The 12,578-nt window shown below is 32.7% G+C and overlaps 7 protein-coding genes across 7 annotated transcripts; 4 read left to right on the top strand and 3 right to left on the bottom strand.

Moving 5' to 3' along the window:
- The first annotated feature begins 326 nt into the window (after positions 1-326).
- Positions 327-4,312, top strand: LOC105222566 (surfeit locus protein 4 homolog). The gene is made up of 5 exons (XM_011199934.4): positions 327-601; positions 2,664-2,927; positions 3,001-3,231; positions 3,296-3,475; positions 3,624-4,312. The coding sequence occupies exons 1-5, from the start codon at positions 551-553 to the stop codon at positions 3,708-3,710; spliced, it is 813 nt and encodes a 270-aa protein (XP_011198236.1). The 5' UTR covers positions 327-550; the 3' UTR covers positions 3,711-4,312.
- A 673-nt stretch (positions 4,313-4,985) lies between these two features.
- On the bottom strand, positions 4,986-6,249 carry LOC105222565 (ATP synthase subunit gamma, mitochondrial). The gene is made up of 2 exons (XM_011199933.4): positions 6,123-6,249; positions 4,986-6,060 (listed from the first exon to the last, which is right to left on the bottom strand). Exon 2 carries the CDS (start codon positions 6,024-6,026, stop codon positions 5,133-5,135), a length of 894 nt encoding a protein of 297 aa, XP_011198235.1. The 5' UTR covers positions 6,027-6,060; positions 6,123-6,249; the 3' UTR covers positions 4,986-5,132.
- Positions 6,250-6,592: 343 nt separating this feature from the next.
- On the top strand, positions 6,593-7,431 carry LOC105222562 (protein Dr1). The gene has a single exon (XM_011199931.4). It carries the CDS (start codon positions 6,745-6,747, stop codon positions 7,300-7,302), a length of 558 nt encoding a protein of 185 aa, XP_011198233.1. The 5' UTR covers positions 6,593-6,744; the 3' UTR covers positions 7,303-7,431.
- LOC105222564 (probable tRNA(His) guanylyltransferase) lies at positions 7,386-8,593 on the bottom strand. The gene is made up of 2 exons (XM_011199932.3): positions 8,275-8,593; positions 7,386-8,204 (listed from the first exon to the last, which is right to left on the bottom strand). Exons 1-2 carry the CDS (start codon positions 8,510-8,512, stop codon positions 7,480-7,482), a joined length of 963 nt encoding a protein of 320 aa, XP_011198234.2. The 5' UTR covers positions 8,513-8,593; the 3' UTR covers positions 7,386-7,479.
- Positions 8,594-8,712: 119 nt separating this feature from the next.
- LOC105222561 (uncharacterized) lies at positions 8,713-9,830 on the top strand. Its single transcript, XM_011199930.4, has one exon. The coding sequence runs from the start codon at positions 8,852-8,854 to the stop codon at positions 9,818-9,820; it is 969 nt and encodes a 322-aa protein (XP_011198232.2). The 5' UTR covers positions 8,713-8,851; the 3' UTR covers positions 9,821-9,830.
- A 24-nt stretch (positions 9,831-9,854) lies between these two features.
- LOC105222560 (anaphase-promoting complex subunit 15B) lies at positions 9,855-10,706 on the bottom strand. The gene is made up of 2 exons (XM_011199929.3): positions 10,382-10,706; positions 9,855-10,325 (listed from the first exon to the last, which is right to left on the bottom strand). Exons 1-2 carry the CDS (start codon positions 10,590-10,592, stop codon positions 10,168-10,170), a joined length of 369 nt encoding a protein of 122 aa, XP_011198231.1. The 5' UTR covers positions 10,593-10,706; the 3' UTR covers positions 9,855-10,167.
- Positions 10,707-11,155: 449 nt separating this feature from the next.
- On the top strand, positions 11,156-11,721 carry LOC105222559 (ubiquitin-like protein 5). The gene is made up of 3 exons (XM_011199928.4): positions 11,156-11,314; positions 11,374-11,512; positions 11,578-11,721. The coding sequence occupies exons 1-3, from the start codon at positions 11,276-11,278 to the stop codon at positions 11,619-11,621; spliced, it is 222 nt and encodes a 73-aa protein (XP_011198230.1). The 5' UTR covers positions 11,156-11,275; the 3' UTR covers positions 11,622-11,721.
- The last annotated feature ends 857 nt before the right edge of the window (positions 11,722-12,578 follow it).

Genomic DNA, 12,578 nt, shown 5'->3' with positions numbered 1-12,578 from the left:
ATTTGTCAGAATACTTTGAGTTTATAATAAACACTATATACATGCAGCAGATCTTTATAATATAATAAATAGTATTGAATGATATTTTTGTTATATTTAATACGCTTTTTATTAATAATTCGGCTTTCGATATGTCAAAACAACTTAAAAAAATGAAATGCACATTATTGGTTTTAATCTTTATTAATTTTTTTAGCAAAAACCTTTATCGAAAGTGATTTTAATGCGCTGAAATATTGTCTTTCTAATTGGATTTATTTATAATTTTATTTTAAATGGCGATCTACAACACTGGATCCGAAAATCAAATACAACACTGATAATATGCAGCAGACGTGTTCTCCTCCAACATTTGTCTCGTTTTCGTGGTTCGTGTTTAAGTAGTTCGTGTTTCTTCAAGTTTTGTTAATATTTTTTATTTTAAATATTATAAAGGGCAGTGAGAAATCGTAAAAAAAAGTAGGCTTTATAACTCAAGCCGTAACGAATAAATTTGTTCCATTGAGCTTAGGTTCCGGGACAACGACGAACATTAAGTACACAAACAAAAATGAATATCCCCAACGAATACATTTCGAAAACGGAGGATGTGGCGGATCAGGTAAATTGGTACAAAACTTGAACTTCCAAACTTTGGTAGGACAACCTAAAAAGCCAATGAAAACAAAAATGTGCTATGTGAATTTTTTAAAGAAAGTGGTCATCATAACGGCTTGATTAGATATTACGGCTATCATCCTGCTATTTTGCACTAGAAGAGAGATGAGTGCGGCTAAATTGAGTAGCCGCACGGTAGATTACGAAAAAACTGTCAACGTCACCCATTCGTATCAGCAATATTTAGTTGTTGTTTTACCAATTTAATATTAGTTTGTCTAATGCTGCTGTTCATAGATTATGTTTTTTAATATGAATGATGAATTGTAGACCTGTAATGATTGTATCAGTGGCGTTCCAATAAGTTTGATTTCTGCGCTGTATGAAATTTGGATGTCAAGTGAATTGATACAACATGTGGGAGAGTACCTAATGAGTTTGAAAAGTAATAATTTATAAAGAAATAGTTTAAATATCAATTATTTTTACCAAAAACTGTTATGTATGTGATCAGGCATTTTCTAATATACATACATATGTAAATATGTATAAATTTAAATATTAGATCGGGTGCCACTTGTTGATAACTAGTTAATGGTAATTGTAAGCTTAAGTAATATTCGTAATAATTGTTTTATGCTAATTAAAAATAAAGTGTAAAGTATGAAGTTGTTATGATCATAGATTAAATTTTAACAATTTCCTCTATGGTGAAAATAATTAATCTGTCCTCAGTCAATATACAGCAATCTATGCATCCATGTACATATGTATGTAACTTGCATTACAAGTGTATCTAACTTTTACTTTCTGCTTCGAACTTCCGTCTCAAACATTACTTGGGGCTCAATAGATTTACTCTCTTGACCGGTTTAGTTTTTCTCTTTTTTTACTATTTGTAGCTGTCTTTAACATATTTCGAAAGTTTCGTGTTTAAGTAATGATATGTCGGTCGCATTTAAAATGCCACACATGCACTTTGATTTCATATTTACATAAGATGAGCACATATAACTATAGTTGTATGTATTGTAGAAGAAATATAAAAAAACTAACGTAACTGAAAAAGTATTATATAGTTACATTGTGAAAAGTTTCAATAATACCAATCTACTATCAACTGAAGCATGTATGCGCATATAATTAAGGCTTTTTAACTATTTAAAATGTAAAGTAACTTTTCTTATCAGTTTTTTGTGTCAGGTTACTTTTAATAATAGTAAGTAGTATTTTATTTATTATTATTTTTTCACTTTAGATTCAAAAATTTCAATGTCAGTCTTTGTTCTGTTTTGAATCTACCGTAAAAAAACAACTGAGCAAATGTAAAATATTTGATTTTATACATATGTGAATGTATTTGTTTGACAGCGTGGGAAACTGCTGCTATTTGATAATTTTACCAACTTTTCGGTATCAAATAATATTTGTATATACACATAAATTGTTTAGTAATTCTATACTTTCTTTCTCATATCAATCAATTTAAAGAAAAAAATTTCAATACACAATAAATATTGTACGTACTTATCGTTATCAGCGTATCTTAACCAAGATATAACCTAGTTGTAACCCAAATTTAAATTTTGTTTCAATATGAGTTTCGCTTTGTTTACATATTATGTTGTATGAAATATAATATTTTTACATATCTTTCAAATTTTGATTGATAGTTTCGGTGTTCGTCACGTAGTCACGTCTTGTCCAAACAACTACTGATCACATTCATATCTTTCAATCTTTACAAGGCTTTTGCACGTTACATGAAATTTATTTAAAAAAAGTAATTGTTGAAAGAACCAATGTTCCACATAAACATTTTTAAGTTCATTCTGTTATGATCCAAAGATAATTTAGAAAATTGCTGATGGATCTCAAGTAAAAGCCTTTAGCTGAATATAGATCCGCGTCATTTCGTTATGTAATAACGTTTGCATTTGAAACAGTTTCCTAGAATTTGCAAAATATTCGAAGCAGTTATATTTATACAACAGATATGAAATATATGAAAATATAATTATACATATATACATACATATATTAACTACTCTCTATTTTTCATACAGGTTATTCGTCGTGGTAAAAATATCCTGCCTACAGTCGCCCGTCTGTGTTTAATAGCGACATTTTTTGAAGATGGTTTGCGCATGTATTTTCAATGGAATGAACAACGTGAATATATGGATATGAGTTGGGGATGTGGCAAGTTTTTGGCGACAGTTTTTGTGCTTGTGAATTTATTTGGACAACTAGGTGGCTGTGTAATGGTAATCGCTAGATTTAAGGTTGAAATCGCTGTTGGTGTGCTTTTCTTCATTGTAATTCTACAGGTATGTGAAATGTTTAAGTACCCAGTATTTATGTGATAACTGAGTTTAATTTTTTTACCGTTCCTTAAACTAGACAATCGCTTACTCTATCCTTTGGGACATACAATTCTTGTTGCGCAATCTGGCACTGCTTGGCGCATTACTGCTTGTTTTAGCGGAATCACGTGTGGAAGGACGCAGTCTATTTGCTGGTGTGCCCTCACTTGGTGAGAATAAACCCAAAAATGTAATGCAGCTCGCTGGTCGTATACTGCTCGCATTTATGTTTATTACACTAATTCGTTTCGAAATGAGCTTCCTTCAGGTATTATAAATATTTAAGATTGTATGCAATATAATACAAGTATGATCCTTTGAAATATTTTCAGATTTTATTGGACATCGTCGGTTCAATTTTGATGGTTCTGGTAACAATCGGATATAAAACAAAATTGTCTGCACTCATTCTCGTAGCATTATTGACTGTACTCAATTTGTACCATAACGCGTGGTGGACCATTCCTTCTTATAAACCACTTAGAGATTTTCTGAAATATGACTTTTTCCAGGTAATACGTCAGATAATGTATTAGATTATTAAAAATTTCTAGCAGTATGTGTTGTTAATATAAATATTTTATACTTGAACCTGTGATTTTATCTAAATATGACATGTAATACTTTCATATAATTACACTTGTAATTGTATTTTTACAGACGCTCTCCGTCATCGGCGGTTTACTAATGATTGTGTCACTGGGTCCAGGTGGTGTATCAATGGACGAACATAAAAAGAAATGGTAGACAGCCATGGTGACTTAGAACATCCCCATGCACAGGAGAGAAAATGTTTATTTTTATTATTTTATATAAATGTATTTCTTTTTGTTTCATAAATTAGACAACTTTTTATAATAACAAGCGATAAACAACAACCATAAAATGGAAGAAATTATGATAAAAGTAAATTAAAGAAAAAACACAAATAAAACAAACAAAAAACTTAGAGAAATATGAAATATATCGTGGTTAATTCCACTATGCGTTCAAGGCATTTCTTTATAGCAAACAAAGGAATTTCCATGTTCACTTTAATGTCTTTTACATTTGTAAAGTAAACGATGTAAACAATATATGATCGACGTCAGCTCGTATAAAAATTTCAGGTTGTGCTTTTGCTCTCATAATTTATTTTTATACAACGCATGGTACATATATAAGTACATATACTATATCAAATACCAAGAAATGCCACATGATTGAGCTAATTTTTAAGTACACTCTGTTTCAGTTCTTCCAAACACCTTTTAGATATGTAAATTGAACTACAAGAATTTTATTCCCACTTTCCGTTAATTTTTAAGAAATAATGTCTTAAAATAAAACTAATGTTTTAAAAGAGAAAAGTATATTGTTTTCAACAAAATTCTTACTGCTATTCTTTGAAAGGGTTTCAGAAGCGCAAAGTACTTATAATAAGTAAAAACGTTAACTTCGCTGCATTGAAGCTATAAAGCTCTTATCAGGTGTATTACTTGTGGTATAGATCTTTATCTTGAATTATTTCTATCAGTTTGTATGGCTGCTATATGTTCTAGTGGTCCGATCTAAACATTTTCTTCAGAGAACGTCCGTTGTCTTGGACAATAATAGATGCCAAATAAGGTGAAGATGCCTTATCAAATAAATAAGTTTTCCGTACAAGAACTTTTTTTGGATCGTTCAGCTTGTAAGACAGCTATTTACTACAGTTATCTGATATCGATTTCGACATACGAGCAGCTTGTTGGTGAGCAAAGAACGTGAGCAAAATTTCAGATTGGTATCTCAAGTACCGAGTTATTAATTTTATATAGAAAGGTGGACATGGCTCGTCGACTCAGCTCCTCACGGTTACACATATATATATTATATTATATTATAGGGCCCACGGCTTTTTGGAGACGACCTTGAACTGATATGATCCAACACAATTAAATAATATAAGGAAATTCGTATATCCATATTAAATGATGTTTAATTTCACTTAATTAAGGTTTTATATCTCTCTTCTAAAAATAAAAATTAAAGGCATTCATATAAGTTTTATTTGTTTATAGTATTTTATTTCAAATTTTAACTTATGGCGAAAAATTCGCTATTTTGTTAAATTCCGCATTTTGAAAACGTAAAACAAATATTTCCTTCGAAACTTTTCTATTCATAACTTCGATCGATTTATATTTTTTAATTCAAAGCGGCAGCACCGGAGATGATTTCAATCAACTCACGGGTGATGACAGCCTGTCTGGTACGGTTGAATGTGAGTGTGAGCTTCTCAATCATTTCACCGGCATTCTTGGACGCGTTGTCCATGGCAGTCATACGGGAAGATTGTTCGGAACAAGCGCCTTCCTTCATGGTATAGAATATCAATGAAGCTAGCGAATATTCCAAGTAGCTCTGCACAATTTCGCTGTCAAGTGAATCATAAAGTGCCAACTTCTCAGATTTCTCGACGGTTGGTGCATTGTATACTGGCAGCGTAGACAACTGATATGAAACGACTGATTTGAATTTGTTGTAGACAATTTGGCCTTCAGTGAAATCATAACCGGTCTTCAACACTTCATGAGCAATTTTTGAAGCATCAAGGAAGGTAGGTGGCAGACGACCGACCTCGTTGGCAACCATCAAAATGTTCTTGCCATAGGTACGTGACAAAATTGAACGCGACTTGTCACCAACACAGAATAACTTGGTTTGGGAATCATCTTTAGCAAGTTCGTTACGGATATAACGAGCAACACCGGTATGCACGGCACCACATAGACCACGATCAGATGTCATGGCAATCAACAGCTTCTTTGGCTCAGTTTTATCTTCCGATTGGATTTCGGTTTTCTCAAAGAATTGCTGTGCGCCAACACCATAGGGGCGAGCAGCTTTTAAATCACGTTCAGCACGCGAATATTTGGCAGCTGACACCATCTTCATGGATTGCGTAATTTTCTGAATGTTCTTTACGGACTTCAAACGGATTGAGATGGCTTTCAAAGTAGCCATGCCGCGCTGCGGCTGCGACTGGAAAGTCGCCTCAATGGCAACTGGCATCAAAATGTTAGCACGCTGCATCATCATCTTGCTTAGTTGAAGTCCCGGACCGTGCAGAAAACTAAAAGTAGTATAAAATTAATTATTATCACAAATCTTTTGGTTATGCAAAATGAGAATTACCGAATTTTTCACGACACGAAGCAATTGACAGAAAATGGTGTTGTGAATTTCCTCTTATGTAAGGTGGGATCAGTGTTGGCTAACTGGCTTAAAAAGGGAAATTTATAGGCCTTCAAGAATATATATAATATGTTAATTAATAGCACAAGATTTGGAATATGTGGAATTTTGATAATAGTAAATACCGCAAAATTCGCTTCTTAGAGATTTTTTTGATTTAAAATATTATTTTATAGTATTCAACTATAAGAACTGGTATTATTGTGCCTAATTAGACTTTGCAACACTTAACACTTGAAGTTTTTGTCTGTCTATTTCTCATATATTATATTTAAAAGTTTTTATTTCTCTAATTAGATTTCTATGACAGCATTTAAAGAAACATAAAAACCCCCTATTTCTTTATTAAGAAACTTTGCAACACTGGTAGGGATTTTTGTTCGACGAGTTGTCATTTTGACACTTGTGAACAATGTTTAGGAAATTAATGCTGCTGTCAAACAGTACACAAATTACAACAGCATATGTATATTTTATAATATATTCCATATTGTAAATATAAGTTCGAAGTATAAAGTATTTTTGAAATTAAGACGATTAACGCAATAAATATTAGTAATAAATGGCAGACCCACAAGATGAGCTGTGCCCACCACCTGCAGAGGATGATGACTTGACTTTGCCTAGAGCAAGTATTAACAAAATTATAAAAGAGCTGGTACCGTCAGTCCGTGTTGCGAATGAGAGTCGAGAACTGATACTTAATTGCTGCACAGAGTTTATACACTTAATTTCATCGGAAGCTAACGATGTATGCAACAGACGTAATAAAAAGACTATTAATGCAGAGCATGTATTAGAAGCTCTTGACCGTTTAGGTTTCTGTGATTATAAACAGGAAGCAGAGGCCGTTTTGAATGATTGCAAAGAAGTTGCAGCTAAACGGAGACGTCAAAGTACACGACTTGAAAATCTTGGTATACCTGAAGAGGAACTTCTGCGGCAACAACAAGAACTATTCGCTAAAGCTCGCGAAGAGCAAGCACGTGAAGAGCAACAACAATGGATTAGCATGCAAGCGTCTGCTGTTCAACAAAATGCTGAGCTATTGCATCGACAAATGAAGTCTAGCAATAGCGGAGGCTTAGAAGATGATGACGACGACGATGAAGAATACTAATTGCGTTTAAACAGTAATAGGTTTAAGAGCCCTCCGCTATGAATTGTAAGTGGATTTTTTATAGTAAATGATACATACATACATAAAAGTTTCAAATAAATGTTTTATTAAATAATATAATAATAAAAAGTTTTACTTATTTCTATAATTAGATATATTTTTTGTAAAAATATTGTGCTAACTTGAACATTCTACATTTTGTGGCTTTTCATCTCCGGAGCTTAGTTTTTCTATTTGAGTTTTTAGTATTGGTGATAGTCCATCAAAGGTAGTTTCGTAGTCGCCAGGTTTATACTTGCCTAACAACTCGGTATGATCTTTCCAAAATTTTTCACGTATCATATCATCGTGCACGGGTACAATTAGCTGTCTATTTAAACTATCATGGTCGCTGATTTTCACACGCTTCCTCAATAGTATAGTGCCTTTGCGAAACATGGGGGGAAGCTTGTTATAATTGATACCAAATTTTGTAAAAAGCAATTCGTTTTTATCCGCAGAGAATGTACCGCGAAGCTCAGCTTCGGCTTCTTGATTACTTAGTCCTGATTGTAATACTAAATTCCAAAAGGCGGTGTTGTATAAGTTATTTATGTGTACGTCAGCTTGTCGCCAGCTGAGATAGTCGCGTAAGTTTTGATCTGATGGATATAATACAACTCGACCATCGAAGCATGGAGGGTAGTGTAAAGTTTTGTTCTGCATCCAATGATTCCAGTTAAATACGTAGGCAGAAGTGAATAAACTGGTCACGTAGGTGAGAAGTTTTGCTGCTCGTCGATTAAAAACGTTAGTTTCCTTTCTAAATATAAATGAGTATTCATCACTTTGACCATAAGCTAGTATTACATCGCGGAATTCTTCCATTACTGTTACCGCGGCGATGTTCATCAAATTAAGCGCTGTTTATAGAAGATATTTATATATGTATAAAAATAATTCAATAGTAAAAAAAATTGTTTGTATATATACCATTGACATCGTTAGGTTTAGCAAAATCGTGTGCTTTGGAAAATTTATGGAATCCTTTGCCATCTAAACGTATCACTATCCACACATTTGGTAAAACGCTATCGTCTTGTTCGTAGTTTTTAACATATTCAAAGCGGCTACAGGCCATACCGCCGCTCGTATGTAAAACACGTTGTTGACTTATAATCTCGCTTGATCTCTTTAACAAATGAAAGATTGTATATCGTAAAAGTCCCATAAAATATTTTAGTGTTTAGTTCATTTATTTAAAATGCAAATTTTATAATTTATGTATAAAAACTCTTTTCAAAATATCTCCCACTTTTTGCTTATTTATGTGTCAATAATATATTAGTAGACGTCAAAAAGCCATATGAGGTGTCATTTGAAAAGTCGGCCATCAGCTGTTGGCTATTATCACCATATCATTGAACCTCTGAGAAACCAAAGTTCTCAAAAATTGTCTTAATATCATGAGAAGGTCTCACAACTTTAAAACACATCAGTTGCATAAATTGATAAGGAATATGGAAACTTCGAATAGGAAAAATTATCTACTTACACAAATTTGAATATAATGGATCAAACTGCATTGATAACTGAGAGTGACTGCTGCGGTAATGGCTGCGTAAATTGTGTGTTAAATGTCGGATATCGAAAAACTTCTAATGATAACCTAGAAGGAAAACGGAACATAATTTCGGAGTATCAAAAATTTCGACTGTCAAACAAATATCCACATAGTCTTATGGGCAGGGACGATGATAATGGAAATGGTGTCGAAGTATTTGAGCTTCACTTTTGTGTTGCTAATTTGCCAGACGGTGTGGAGGATTTCGCTTTGATGATACCAGCAGGTTATCATGTAATGATGCGTCAACATTTGGTTACTGGCCTAGTTTGTCTGAGACCCTATTCTCCTTTTTGGGTGGATTCTTTGGCGATGGAATTCAAAATCCTCGTAAATCTCGCTCCTTGCGGTCAAATGTCTCGATTTATTATAGAACTGAAGGTTGGTGATTTTGTCGAATTTCGTGGACCAATAGGACCCGACGAATATTTTAGTAACACTAAAACTGAACGCAATGTTTTCATTATAACACAAGGTGTTGCCATTGCAGCAACCATCCGCATTGTTCAAGAGATTCTGGATAATGAAGAAGACTTCAGTCGCGTTTTTCAATTAGCATGTTATAAAGATATAGAACATGCTTTCTTTCGAGATACCTTACGGGACTTTAACAAGTATTGGAACTATAAAAGTCATGTCTATCTCGCACATCAGAGATGTCCTCATGGTATGTGCAAAACAGCTGAATGCACTGGAGAATGCACCTGGTTTCAAAAACAGTTGCTGTATAAAGAAAAGGTTCATTTGCGTCGTTTTACCGATTCTGAATTGAGTAATATTAGCAAAGATCTCGTCGGTAACGGAACGGAATCAGTTTTTATAATCGCAGGATCAAACAATTTTCAAGAATCCGTTACTAATATTATCAAAAAATCAACGTTAGAATCCTCAAATACAAAAATTGTTCTACTTTAGAAAAAATTAATCGTTCTTAAAATAAACACAGTGATGAAAATAATAATTCCGGCACAAAAAATATGCAAATGTCTTTTTTTTTTTTAATTATTTGTACGGTATCTGACACCAAACTTTTAAGAAACTTATAAACTGGCTGACAGGCAAGCAATGTCTAAAGGCTAAAATAGATATTACACAAAGTGCTTTCTTAATAATTGGGGAACTTCAATGAAAATACCAGGAGGCATTTTTCGGTTTCTAAGTTCTATTAAATTTTGAGTGGTCGATATAATATAAACCCTTTTGGATTTGCAAAATTAAGGTATTATTCTTACAAAACTAAATAGCGAAAAGGAAATAACCATTTATAAAGTGTCGACTGTTGTTGGCACGTCTTCATTAATTGGGTTAGCTTCATCACCAGGCGAATAAAGTGCAGAATGCTCTGGCTGACCAGGAATAGCTCTATCATTTGTATCATCATCATCATCATGAGTATCTGAATCATCGCTATCATCGTTAGCTGGAATCATAAAAGAATGACTATACGCCCTTGATTGAATGTGAAGTCGATATTACCATCTTCGTCATCAGTTTCTGGTCCAGGTCTGGTTAAAACTTTACCTAAGGGCGGAATATCGCTTGCCGCATTTTTTATAGATTCCTTCCAATTATCATGATCCCGCTCATAACGCAAAACATCATCTTCGCTAGGTGGAGTATTAATTTCAAACCAAATGCGATTAGCAATTTGTGGTCGCAACGATGGAAAGAAAGGTATCATAGACATGACTAGTTTCACACAAACTTCTAATTAATAAATAAAGTTGGTGTACGAGAAGTCTAACTTGGTTTGTGAAAAAACGAATTTTGATTTACTGCTTTTCGTAAACAAAACAAATGTTTGTTGTTACTTGTTATCAACAGAGTTGCAATTATTGGTACGGCGAAAATGTGAAATCAATTTTTGAAAAATTAATGGTACATCTCTTTTATATTCTGGATTGAATAAATATTTATGTATAATGTTTCACTCCCAAAACAGTAATTTTTGTCTTTCACTTTCCCGTTTTAATATAACAATAAAAAATGGCTTTAGGGGAAATCAGTATGCTTTTGAATAAAAAGTTAAATGAGAACAGCAAAACTCAATTCGAAACATGCATGAATTTTTGGAAGAAATGAATTAATAATTTTAAAGCGTATCACTTAAAATAGAAGACCTTTTTAATTTTTTCAAAATCGCCATTACCACGGTAGAATATAAATATTATCGAGATAAAACTCATTGTCAGAAATATACCTTACCTATTTTGCTTAGCAAAGCAACACTTAAATGCATTGGCTTCAAAATATTTTGCCTGTCAGCTGGCAATTTGACAAATGTCATATAGCTAAATTTATGTGCAAAGCGTTTAGAAGATTTTACAATTGAGTTAATTCTGGAATTCTTGGTTATACTGGATATCGACAATGATTGAAATTACTTGTAATGATCGATTGGGCAAAAAGGTAAGCAATTGTAATTGTTTTAATTAAAAAAGAACAAATTATAAAGTCTTCTATAACAGGTGAGAGTGAAATGCAATCCGGATGACACTATTGGCGATCTAAAGAAGTTAATTGCAGCGCAGACAGGCACAAAATCTGAAAAGATAGTTCTAAAAAAGTGGTACACCATCTATAAAGATCCTATACGTCTATGCGATTGTGAGTAGTTAGATAATAATTGCTATAAGTCATAACTTTAACAAACATATCTTTTATTTTTCTAGATGAAATACATGATGGCATGAATTTGGAGCTTTACTATCAATAGTTATTAATAGATATCGCATACTAAAGATTGAATTCTCCGTTTTGATAAATAATTTCTTTTCTTAAGTCTACTTAATAAAATATTTATAAAAAAAAAAAACAATCTTGCAATGTTCCCGTCTTATACTGTAGCAGCAAAATGAAAACTAATTGAGGGATAAGAAGAGAATAAAAATGTTTTCTTACAATAACTTGATTGTCATGGTTCAGTATGTATGACAGCTACATATAGTAGGTTTTAATAAAAATGCATTTCAAATTTCCTGATATCTTGTAAACTAAAAACAATTTCATACATGAACTTGATGTTGATCGATCAGTTTGTATGACAGCTGTATATAGTAGTCTGATCTAAACCAGATATAGAAATAATTTGCGGAGATTTCACCGTTGCCTTGGGTAATTATTTATACCAAATTTTGTTAAGATGTCTTGTCAGATAAAGAAAAATTTCATAGATGGACTTTTTTTTATACGTTCAGTTTGTTTGGCTGCTATATTATAGTAAACAACTGAGAGACTACATATGTATGTATATAGACGGACAGACATGGCTTAATTCACTCTGCTTTTTATCACGCTGATCATTTATATACATATTTTTTATTACAGGATCTCTAATGCTTCCTTTTAGGGATTACAAACTTCGTGGAAAGCGTAAAACATGATAGAGAATATAAATATGTCATGACTTTAATTAAATATCATGCGATAAATTTTGTATAAGCAATATACAACCAAAATTCAGTTTATGAAGATTCGTTAAGATATAGACTCCTCTCTCCTTCTCCCTATATATGTCTATTTGCGGTTTATTTTACGTCATATTATGAATTCATTAATTGTCAAATAACCAAAATAAGGCTTCAAGTTGTAAATGCTCTAATATTTATATCAAATCGAGTACCAAGTGGTCACTTACTTGTTAGTTCCGCTTGTTCACTTCTCGGAAGTGAAT

This window comes from Bactrocera dorsalis, chromosome 4 (assembly GCF_023373825.1).
Source record: "Bactrocera dorsalis isolate Fly_Bdor chromosome 4, ASM2337382v1, whole genome shotgun sequence".
NCBI classification, from domain to species: domain Eukaryota; kingdom Metazoa; phylum Arthropoda; class Insecta; order Diptera; family Tephritidae; genus Bactrocera; species Bactrocera dorsalis.
Note: the sequence above shows the minus strand (reverse complement) of the source record. Positions and strands in the feature narration are given on the sequence as shown.